The 13,627-nt window shown below is 41.7% G+C and overlaps 1 protein-coding gene across 3 annotated transcripts in view; it reads right to left on the reverse strand.

Annotated features, from left to right (window-relative positions):
• Nucleotides 1-13,627, reverse strand: part of st5 (suppression of tumorigenicity 5) — a 90,390-nt gene that overhangs the window by 31,392 nt on the left and 45,371 nt on the right. For all 3 annotated transcript variants that reach the window (NM_001173687.1, XM_045688846.2, XM_082957536.1), the window contains 5 exon segments: nt 39-223; nt 1,182-1,226; nt 1,405-1,501; nt 1,944-2,162; nt 2,647-2,765. In NM_001173687.1, the coding sequence (NP_001167158.1) occupies nt 39-223; nt 1,182-1,226; nt 1,405-1,501; nt 1,944-2,162; nt 2,647-2,765 (665 nt within the window).

The following is a 13,627-nucleotide window of genomic DNA, read 5'->3' on the forward strand; positions in this document are numbered from 1 at the left end:
ACCCATGACCAAGGGGCCCAGTTTGGTTGTTCCCTTACCTTGGGGAACTGGTAGGTGACTTCGGGAGAGAAGGAGTTCTTGGTGGGCTTCTTCTTGAGGGACACCACCACAAAGTACTCAAACAGCTCCCTCTCCTGCCACTCAATCAGCTGCAGCTCCAGTGTGCGGTAGCTAGGGGCCCGCCGCAGCATTGACTGCAGCTTCAGCAGCCTCTGGGTGTGAGCTGGGGAGAGAAGAGAGAGGGATATGGACAGTTCAACCTGCAGTACAGGGTTGTATTGACAAAATGCATATCGCAAATACTGTGTACTACACACAACTGACCGCACTCACAGCTAATAATGCACTACAAACCACACAGTCTGACAAAGAGCTTACAGTCCAACATTCACTTCCCAGCTAACAAGATACATTCCCATAACTAATGAAATGTTACCATTGGATTCCCCTTAGGTTGAGAGAGAACATAACGAGAGAATGTTCTCCAAACATTATTGGAACATATTTAGTTAAACATGATGTTTCCAAAACCCTGTTACGATGTAAAAGGAAATCAAACATTCAAGGAACTTCCCCCTGAAAAGTTGCCAGGATGTTCCTGGAATGATTTTTTTTTATATCACAAAATGCTTTGAAAACCAAACAAATGGAGGTTAAATGATTGTTATCTCTAACCTACCAAAAGCATTCTGGGAACCAAAACTTAACCGGATTTAAAACGTTAGCTGGGTTTCAACACACTGATTAAACCTCTATACTCACACATGTTTATCCTCACACAGTCCAACACATAACAACCTAAACACAGATTAGAGAGAAATACAAACCTTATAGTTCACCATAACTGTCATCCCAGATGGCTTGTGTTTAAAACAGAGTATGAACAGAATCAGCAACGAGTTCGGACACAGTGCATTTAGTATTTATTCGAAAGAATGACAGTTGTATAGTCTATAGCACATCCATTACATCTTCATTTTGCCTTTCAGTGGTCCCTTTGGTCACTTGATCGATGTCTTGTTCCAAACACCGACTTGTCAAAACTAACAGAGACATGTGCGCTTGTTGTATCTGCTGTGAGTGAGACAAATCCTCTGTCTGTGCAGAAACAGACAGCTATAGACCAAGTGCACCATTGTTCTCCAGGGACTGAGCTTCAACTGCATACTGTGACCTCTCACCTTTGAACCTGTCATCAGAGTCGCTCTCACTCTCGCTGTTGTCATCTGTAAACAGATCGGAGAGAGAAAAAAGGTTTGTTTAGGGTCAGGGGTCAACTCTACAACTGTATGTTTATGCCATACAGATGAGATGACTGGGACACTATGTGGGTGGGGGAGACAAATATTTACTCCCTGATCCAGACAGTGGATGGAGAGAAGGAAGGGAGGAGCCCCTATGTACCTCTCAGAGATGCCGTCTCAATATTAGACAAGGACAGCTTCTTCAGCCTCTTCTTCCCTCTCTTGGTAGAGTAAATGGAGTTGATTCTCTGGACCATCTGTAAACAGTGAGAGAAAAGGGGAAGCTCAGTGTGTGTACAACCGACTGTAGAGGACTATCTGGTCTCCTGTGGTGAAGCTCTTCAAAGTTGGCTCCATTCAGTGTGTGGGAGGAGGAAGAGAAAGACATAAAATCCTTCTCAGTGCTCTCTCTCTCTCTCTCTCTCTCTCTCTCTCTCTGCATGTCCAGAACTATCCCTGGGATATGCCTTGTGTTTAAAACAGAGTATGAACAGAATCAGCAAATAGTTTCGGACACATTTAGGAATTATTCTAAAGAATGACATTTGTATAGTCTATAGCAAATCCATCTTCATTTTGCCTTTCAGGTAGATGCATGGCCCCGTAGATACATGACTTGCAAGAATAGAATAGTCCTTGAGGAGATCCTCATGGACAGAACAGGTTCATTCCTACAGCCTGGAGTGTTTTATATTGTACCTTGGGGATCCTCCGGTGCCTACGGGAGGCCAGGGTGTCGCTGGCGCTGCTCAGGCTGTCATCCAGCAGGCAGCAGGGGGAGGGAGAGACCCCCAGCTGGGGCGGCAGCAGCAGCATGTCATCATGGCTGTGTCGCTTGGACAGGCGGGATGCCCGGTGACTCTTCTTGTCTGTGGGACCAGAGAGGCGCAGGGACTGGCTACTGGGCTGAGAGGGCAGCTGTGGAGGGGGAGAGAGAGGACAATACTGAGGCTGTGCCCCAGATGGCAACCTATTCCCTTTATAGTGCACTATTTCTGACCAGGCCCCATATGATGAAGCAATGGATCCTGGTTTGGTCTGGGATTGACTAAGGTTTTTGTCATGACAATAAGTAACCGTACCCAATAATACAAGATATTTTCCTCACCGCACAGTGACCTCATTCCCAGTTGAACACAAGGAAATTCTAAATCATCTTTCCTACGACGAGACAGTGCCCATCCATATTAAAGCAGCAGAGCCAAACCTACATTTCCAGGCAGACTGACAGTATTTTACTGGAACTCCACCAGGATTCAACACATCAAAAGGCCTCTGTAGCGCAAATAATGAGAAATCAGGCTGTGAAATAAGATTATTGGAGGATCCTGTCCAGGTTTCAGAGATCTAACTCCAGTCTGAGGGAGGAAAATATCTCAGTTCTGCTAGCTAGCTGGGTTACCTGAGGAGCTGAGTTGAGTTTCTGGGAGGTCCAGGTCCGGTTGCTTTCTGGTACCAAGCGGTTCTTCCGCCCCAAACTCCTCCTCTTCAGGTCCACGTCCTCGTACGGGTTCTCCTTCTCTGTGTGACGACATTAAGAAAACAGATTAAGGTCTAAGATAACAGCAGCAGCTGTTCAGAAGGATCTGTTGAGGTTCAGGGAGAAGGAAGGTATTTGTCTAGACAAGACAAAGCCAGAGGGGCTTCAGGCCAGAGTCTGTGTGAGATGAAGGGGGGCAGGAGAGGGAGTTGGGGGGCAGGAGAGAGGCTCCCCGTGGTGTAGCTCAGGTAAGTCATGCAGGTGCCAGGTTAAAGGTCACTCTCAGCTGGCTGCTACAATGCCCAAATGTACTGTCTCTTTAAACAGTTACTGTTGGCCCAGGGCCCCGGCGGCCCCCGCTGGCCCCTGACCAACGGCACTGTGCCGAGACTCCCGGACACTGGGCTGCTAGTGGTGAGTCATGGCCGGAGTATGCAGGCTGTCTGCTGCGGGAGGCGAAGGGGAGGAGAGGAGTGGGACATCCTCCTCCTCTTCCTCCTCCTCCTCTCAGGTATCACTGAACTTCATTCTCAATTCCTTTCATTGCGACTGTTGATGTAGAAATGTTCACTCAACATTTCAGAGGTGTTGCACAAAGACCTTTGGGTTTTCCCACTACATACTGACGGGAATCTCGCACAGCACTGCTTTCACTGATGTCACTTGGAAAAGGGCCAGCCAGCGAGTATAAAAACTTGTATAACACCCCTGCCCATGTCCATCCAGACGTGCTCTGAGAATAACATTTCAGCTGGGTCTGAAAAGGTTGTGAGAAAACGAAGGAACGGCACTAAAAACGAAAACAGAGCCAGATGGTGTGGAAAGGCATGAGGGAAAAGACTTGCAGTGAAAGACGAGAATGAGTCTTACAACAGAGCTAGTGTCTGTTAAAAGAGACTACACTAAATCTACACTTCAGCATCTCAATGATGGAAGAGAATCCTATAAACTGGAGGAACACCTTGAAGGCCAACCTTAAACTGTGCTAAATGTATTTGTTAAAAGGTATCTGTTTTGTTAAAAGGGGTTCATCATTTATTGCCTATTTATGAACCATTTTAGTGAGATCATCAGTGCATTCTGTCATGTCATACTGAAAATGAAAGTCCAGTCAGACTGGGCTCTTCCCTCTTCCCTCCCTATGTATTATCAGAGCTGATGAATACAATAACAGGCCTGGGTATAGCTGGGACCATAAACCGAAAATTATTGAGACCGACCATACCGATACACTTATCGCAGGCATTTTGCTGATATTGTTCATTACGATAAGTAGCCTATACTAGAGAAATATGAAGTTTGAAATGAAATAAGTTTACTAATATGTGTGATTGTTAATTAGGCAATAGATGGCTACAGACTAGTAATAGTAGTTTTAAGGGTAATATGAAAAAATATACTGTGGTGCACATTAATGTTATATACTATTGATATATTTATCGTTATCACATGAATTCAGGCAATTTATCGCGATATGGATATTGTCTGTATGGCCCAGCTCTAGGGCTGGACTGACTGATGTCTCAGTGCTCTGGCCCCAATCAACTGAAGCAGAGTAATGACACCCTGCTGGGATGATGATATGTTTCCCTGGCTTCTGACGCACTGGAGGGTACTAATCAACTGCTGTGGTCACACACACACACACACACACACACACACACACACACACACACACACACACACACACACACACACACACACACAGAGTGGGCACACCACTCCTGACCTGGCTGCACCCACACTGTGACTCGGCATCTGTTTACACAATAGGCTCTCTCTAGAGCGAGACAGAGGACAGACTATCTACACAATGTCAGGATGGGATTACCCCATAAAAGGGCTATGGACAGAATGTACCTCGCCGTCGAGTGGCTGCCACAGTGGCACCAGTCATTCATGTAATAAACAGAGATGTTCACGGGACCAAAACGGGCTTGAGATCCGTCTAAACATTTGGTGGCACCACAAACCATGCTGTAACTGTACAGTGTACATCCTTCAGAGAAGGCTTGTGACCACATGGGCCAAATTATGCTGGGAGATGCACAGTATTTTTGGAATCTAAATTGTTTAACACTCATACCTCAAAAATGCTAAAAACTACAGTATACATTCAACTGTAAATTAAAGAGAAATGCCATACTGTATTCATCAGCAATTCATAAATCTATGTGAAATGTATGATTACATAGACAAAACAAAGCATCGTTATTCCAGTCAGCAGATTCCCATGCAGTATTAAGAGCAGAGATAATCTGTCTCAGACAGACAGGCCAGGGAGGCCATCTTACCTCACCACCACCACTGTTGACATAATGATGTTAGAGAGACTCAGTTCAGCTTGGGGTTGATGACGCAGACATAATCCATTACTGCTGAGTCACTGTTGTGTACAGAACCTGATTCACCAGACAGGAAATCTATTCCCAGTGGCACTACGCCAATCAAACTATAGCTTGTCATAATATAACCATTTATACCAAAATGAATTATGAATTTGATCATAACACAGGTGGCAGATGACTGATCTTCTCAAAGTACATTTTGACAGTTGCCAATTAGACATAAGAAACACTGACTTCAGACTGACTTCCCTGGCTTCAGAATGAGAAGCCAGTGAATATTGGCAAATGTCCAGTCACTCAAGAATTCATTCGAGAGTATCCAATCAGAGAGACTTGAAAAGCTGCAATATGTCTTACTGAAACGTGGCTGGATGATGACGCCATACACGTAGTACTCAGTGGATTCTCCATGCAGTGGCAGGATCAGACGGCAGCTTCGAGGAAGTCGAAAGAAGGAGTGTGTTTTTTTCATAAATAACAACTGGTGTGCTGCTTCCAGTGTGAAGGAAATCTCTAGCTTTTGCTCACCTGATATAGAATACCTCATGGTGAGCTACAGACCCTTTTATCTACCAAGGGAGTTCTCATCTGTAATTATCACAGCTGTCTACATCGATCCACAAGCCAACACCACTCTGGCACTCAACTGTATGGGGCCATAAACAAACAAGTGGTTGGGTGGAGAATTAAAACCGTCCTACCTCACTTCTGCCACCACGTCTCCTGTGCCACTAATGGCACTAAAACTATAGACCACTTTTTTTTCTACCAACAGAAATGCATACAAGGCCCTCCCTCGTCCTCCCTTTGGCAAATCTGACCATGACTCCATTTTCCTGCTTCCTGTTTACAAACAAAAGCTCAAACAGGAAGTACCAGTGATGCCCTGGATATGGAAGTGGTTGGCGCGAGGCTATAGGACTGTTTTTCTAGTACAGGCTGGAATATGTTCCGGGATTCATCCGATAGCATTGAGGAGTTTACCACAACAGTCACAGGCTTCATCAATAAGTGCATAGATTATAAGAACGTATCCAAACCAAAAACCATGGATTACAGACAATATCCACGCTGGGCTAAAGGCTAGAGCTACTGCTTACAAGGGACAGGACATGGACACATACAAGAAAGCCTGCTCTGACCTCCGACAAGACATCAAACATGCAGAAGGACAATATAGGAGGAAGGTGGAATGCAATCACAAGGCCGGAATACCACAGCGTGTTCTCAGAACATGCGCAGACCAGCTGGCAAGTGTCTTCACGGACATTTTCAATCTCTCCTTGTCCCAGTCTGTAATCCCCAAATGTTTCAAGCTGACCACCATTGTCCCTGTTCCCAAGAGCTCCAATGTAATCTTCCTAATTGACTATCGCCCTGTAGCACTCAAATCTGTAATTATGAAGTGCTTTGAAAGGCTGGTCATGACAAACATCAACACCATCATCCCAGACACGCTAGACCCACTCCAATTTGCATACCCCCCTGACAGATCCACAGATGAAGCAATCACAATTGCACTTCACACTGCCCTCTTCCACCTGGACAGGAGGGAAAACAACTATGTGAGAATGCTGTTCATAGACTACAGGTCAGCGTTCAACACCATAGTCCCCTCCAAGCTCATCACCAAGCTAGGGACCCTGGGACTGAACCCCTCCCTCTACAACTGGATCCTGGCTGACCCTCAACACCGGGGCCCCTCAGGGGTGTGTGCTTAGTCCCCTCCTGTACTCCCTGTTCACCCACGACTGCGTGGTCACGCACAACTCCGACACCATCACCAAGTTTGCTGACGACGTGACAGTGGTAGGCCTGATCATGGACGGCGATGAGACAGCCTACAGGAAGAAGGTCAGAGATTTAGCAGTGTGGTGCCAGGACAACAACGTCAGTAAGACCAAGGAGCTGATTGTGGACTATAGGGGAAATAGGGGAGAGGCCGCCCCTATCCATGTTGACAGGGCTGTTGTGGAGCGGGTTGAGAGCTTCTAGTTCCCTGGCGTCCACATCACTAAGGACTTAACATGGTTCTCACACAGGCATACAGTCGTGAAGAGGGCATGGCAGCAACTCTTCCCCCTCATGAGGCTGAAAAGATTTGGCATTGGCCCTCGGATCCTCCAAATGTTCTACAGATGTACTATTGAGAGCATCTTGACTGGCTGCATCACCTCTCTGTATGGCAAATGCACCGCCCTTGACCTCAAAGCACTACAGAGGGTGATGCGGACAGCTCAGTACATCACAGGGGCCGAGCTCCCTGCCAGCCAGGACCTCTATATCAGGCGGCGTCAGAGGAAGGCCTGACAAATTGCCAAAGACTCCCAAGCCATAGACTGTTCACTCTGCTACCGTCCGGCAATCGTACTGGAGCATCGGCTCTCAGACCAACAGGCTCTGAGACAGCTTCTACCCCAAAACCATAAGACTGCTAAATAGCCAGACTGCTAAATAGTAAATTAATGATACCTAAACTATCTGCACTGACTCTACCTTGCACTAACCCTACGTACACTCACTAGACTATATATACACACACCATATACACACTCACTAGACTATATATACACACTCACTAGACTATATATACACACTCACTAGACTATATATACACACACTCACTAGACTATATATACACACACCATATACACACACTCACTAGACTATATATACACACTCACTAGACTATATATACACACTCACTAGAATATATATACACACACTCACTAGACTATATATACACACTCACTAGACTATATATACACACTCACTAGACTATATATACACACTCACTAGACTATATATACACACTCACTAGACTATATAAACACACTCACTAGACTATATATACACACTCACTAGACTATATATACACACTCACTAGACTATATAAACACACTCACTAGAATATATATACACACTCACTAGACTATATATACACACCATATACACACACACTCACTAGACTATATATACACACTCACTAGACTATATAGACACACTCACTAGACTATATATACACACACTCACTAGACTATATATACACACTCACTAGAATATACACACTCACTAGACTATATATACACACTCACTAGACTATATAAACACACTCACTAGAATATATATACACACTCACTAGACTATATATACACACTCACTAGACTATATAAACACACTCACTAGAATATATATACACACTCACTAGACTATATATACACACCATATACACACACACTCACTAGACTATATATACACACTCACTAGACTATATAGACACACTCACTAGAATATATATACACACTCACTAGACTATATATACACACACTCACTAGACTATATATACACACTCACTAGACTATATATACACACACCATATACACACACTCACTAGACTATATATACACACTCACTAGACTATATATACACACCATATACACACACACTCACTAGACTATATATACACACTCACTAGACTATATATACACACTCACTAGACTATATATACACACTCACTAGACTATATATACACACACTCACTAGACTATATATACACACACTCACTAGACTATATATACACACTCACTAGACTATATATATATACACACTCACTAGACTATATAAACACACTCACTAGAATATATATACACACACTCACTAGACTATATATACACACTCACTAGACTATATAAACACACTCACTAGAATATATAAACACACACACTAGACTATATATACACACACACTAGACTATATATACACACTCACTAGACTATATATACACACTCACTAGACTATATATACACACTCACTAGACTATATATACACACTCACTAGACTATATATACACACTCACTAGACTATATATACACACTCACTAGACTATATAAACACACTCACTAGACTATATATACACACTCACTAGACTATATAAACACACTCACTAGACTATATATACACACTCACTAGACTATATATACACACTCACTAGAATATATATACACACACTCACTAGACTATATATACACACTCACTAGACTATATATACACACTCACTAGACTATATATACACACTCACTAGACTATATATACACACTCACTAGACTATATAAACACACTCACTAGACTATATATACACACTCACTAGACTATATATACACACTCACTAGACTATATAAACACACTCACTAGAATATATATACACACTCACTAGACTATATATACACACCATATACACACACACTCACTAGACTATATATACACACTCACTAGACTATATAGACACACTCACTAGACTATATATACACACACTCACTAGACTATATATACACACTCACTAGAATATACACACTCACTAGACTATATATACACACTCACTAGACTATATAAACACACTCACTAGAATATATATACACACTCACTAGACTATATATACACACTCACTAGACTATATAAACACACTCACTAGAATATATATACACACTCACTAGACTATATATACACACCATATACACACACACTCACTAGACTATATATACACACTCACTAGACTATATAGACACACTCACTAGAATATATATACACACTCACTAGACTATATATACACACACTCACTAGACTATATATACACACTCACTAGACTATATATACACACACCATATACACACACTCACTAGACTATATATACACACTCACTAGACTATATATACACACCATATACACACACACTCACTAGACTATATATACACACTCACTAGACTATATATACACACTCACTAGACTATATATACACACTCACTAGACTATATATACACACACTCACTAGACTATATATACACACACTCACTAGACTATATATACACACACTCACTAGACTATATATACACACTCACTAGACTATATATATATACACACTCACTAGACTATATAAACACACTCACTAGAATATATATACACACACTCACTAGACTATATATACACACTCACTAGACTATATAAACACACTCACTAGAATATATAAACACACACACTAGACTATATATACACACACACTAGACTATATATACACACTCACTAGACTATATATACACACTCACTAGACTATATATACACACTCACTAGACTATATATACACACTCACTAGACTATATATACACACTCACTAGACTATATATACACACTCACTAGACTATATAAACACACTCACTAGACTATATATACACACTCACTAGACTATATAAACACACTCACTAGACTATATATACACACTCACTAGACTATATATACACACACACACCATATACACACTCACAAGACTATATAAACACACTCACTAGACTATATATACACACTCACTAGACTATATATACACACACTCACTAGACTATATATACACACTCACTAGACTATATATACACACACCATATACACACACTCACTAGACTATATATACACACTCACTAGACTATATATACACACCATATACACACACACTCACTAGACTATATATACACACTCACTAGACTATATATACACACTCACTAGAATATATATACACACTCACTAGACTATATATACACACACTCACTAGACTATATATACACACACTCACTAGACTATATATATACACACTCACTAGACTATATATATACACACTCACTAGACTATATATACACACTCACTAGACTATATAAACACACTCACTAGACTATATATACACACTCACTAGACTATATATACACACTCACTAGACTATATATACACACTCACTAGACTATATATACACACTCACTAGACTATATATACACTCACTAGAATATATATACACACTCACTAGACTATATATACACACTCACTAGACTATATATACACACTCAATAGACTATATATACACACTCACTAGACTATATATACACACTCACTAGACTATATATATAGACTCACTAGACTATATATACACACTCACTAGAATATATATACACACCATATACACACACTCACTAGAATATATATACACACTCACTAGACTATATATACACACTCACTAGACTATATATACACACTCACTAGACTATATATACACACTCACTAGACTATATAAACACACTCACTAGACTATATATACACACTCACTAGACTATATATACACACTCACTAGACTATATATACACACTCACTAGACTATATAAACACACTCACTAGAATATATATACACACTCAATAGACTATATATACACACACTCACTAGACTATATATACACACTCACTAGACTATATATACACACTCACTAGACTATATATACACACACACACCATATACACACTCACTAAACTATATATACACACTCACTAGACTATATATACACACTCACTAGAATATATATACACACTCACTAGAATATATATACACACACACACCATATACACACTCACTAAACTATATATACACACACACTCACTAGACTATATATATGCACACCATATACACACTCACTCATATACACTACATTGACACTCCAACACAAAACCCACACACATTCACATAAACACATATACACTTTTAAACTCATCATATGCTGCTGCTACTCTGTTCTATATTTTAGTCTTATTATTATTATTATTATCTATCATGATGGCTCGTCCCTTTACCCACTTTATCTACCTCAAATACCTCATACCTCTGCACATTGATCTGGTACTGGTACTCCCTGTATATAGCCTCACATTGATCTGGTACTGGTACTCCCTGTATATAGCTCCACATTGATCTGGTACTGGTACTCCCTGTATATAGCTCCACATTGATCTGGTACTCCCTGTATATAGCTCCACATTGATCTGGTACTGGTACTCCCTGTATATAGCTCCACATTGATCTGGTACTGGTACTCCCTGTATATAGCTCCACATTGATCTGGTACTGGTACTCCCTGTATATAGCTCCACATTGATCTGGTACTGGTACTCCCTGTATATAGCTCCACATTGATCTGGTACTGGTACTCCCTGTATATAGCTCCACATTGATCTGGTACTGGTACTCCCTGTATATAGCCTCACATTGATCTGGTACTGGTACTCCCTGTATATAGCCTCACATTGATCTGGTACTGGTACTCCCTGTATATAGCCTCACATTGATCTGGTACTGGTACTCCCTGTATGTAGCTCCACATTGATCTGGTACTCCCTGTATATAGCTCCACATTGACCTGGTACTGGTACTCCCTGTATATAACTCCACAGTGATCTGGTACTCCCTGTATATAACTCCACAGTGATCTGGTACTGGTGCTTCCTGTATATAGCTCCACATTAATCTGGTACTGATACTCCCTGTATATAACTCCACAGTGATCTGGTACTGGTACTCCCTGTATATAACTCCACATTGATCTGGTACTGGTACTCCCTGTATATAGCCTCACATTGATCTGGTACTGGTACTTCCTGTATATAGCTCCACATTGATCTGGTACTGATACTCCCTGTATATAGCTCCACATTGATCTGGTACTGGTACTCCCTGTATATAGCTCCACATTGACCTGGTACTGGTACTCCCTGTATATAGCTCCACATTGACCTGGTACTGGTACTCCCTGTATATAGCTCCACATTGATCTGGTACTGGTACTCCCTGTATATAGCTCCACATTGATCTGGTACTGGTACTCCCTGTATATAGCTCCACATTGACCTGGTACTGGTACTCCCTGTATATAGCTCCACATTGATCTGGTACTGGTACTCCCTGTATATAGCTCCACATTGACCTGGTACTGGTACTCCCTGTATATAGCTCCACATTGACCTGGTACTGGTACTCCCTGTATATAGCTCCACATTGATCTGGTACTGGTACTCCCTGTATATAGCCTCACATTGATCTGGTACTGGTACTTCCTGTATATAGCTCCACATTGATCTGGTACTGATACTCCCTGTATATAGCTCCACATTGATCTGGTACTGGTACTCCCTGTATATAGCTCCACATTGACCTGGTACTGGTACTCCCTGTATATAGCTCCACATTGACCTGGTACTGGTACTCCCTGTATATAGCTCCACATTGACCTGGTACTGGTACTCCCTGTATATAGCTCCACATTGACCTGGTACTGGTACTCCCTGTATATAGCTCCACATTGATCTGGTACTGGTACTCCCTGTATATAGCTCCACATTGATCTGGTACTGGTACTCCCTGTATATAGCTCCACATTGATCTGGTACTGGTACTCCCTGTATATAGCTCCACATTGATCTGGTACTGGTACTCCCTGTATATAGCTCCACATTGATCTGGTACTCCCTGTATATAACTCCACAGTGATCTGGTACTGGTACTCCCTGTATATAGCTCCACATTGATCTGGTACTGGTACTCCCTGTATATAGCTCCACAGTGATCTGGTACTGGTACTCCCTGTATATAGCTCCACATTGATCTGGTACTGGTACTTCCTGTATATAGCTCCACATTGATCTGGTACTCCCTGTATATAGCTCCATTCTTGTGTAGTTTATTTTATTCCTTGTGTTACTATTTT

This window comes from Salmo salar, chromosome 11 (assembly GCF_965601325.2).
Source record: "Salmo salar chromosome 11, fSalSal1, whole genome shotgun sequence".
NCBI lineage: Eukaryota > Metazoa > Chordata > Actinopteri > Salmoniformes > Salmonidae > Salmo > Salmo salar.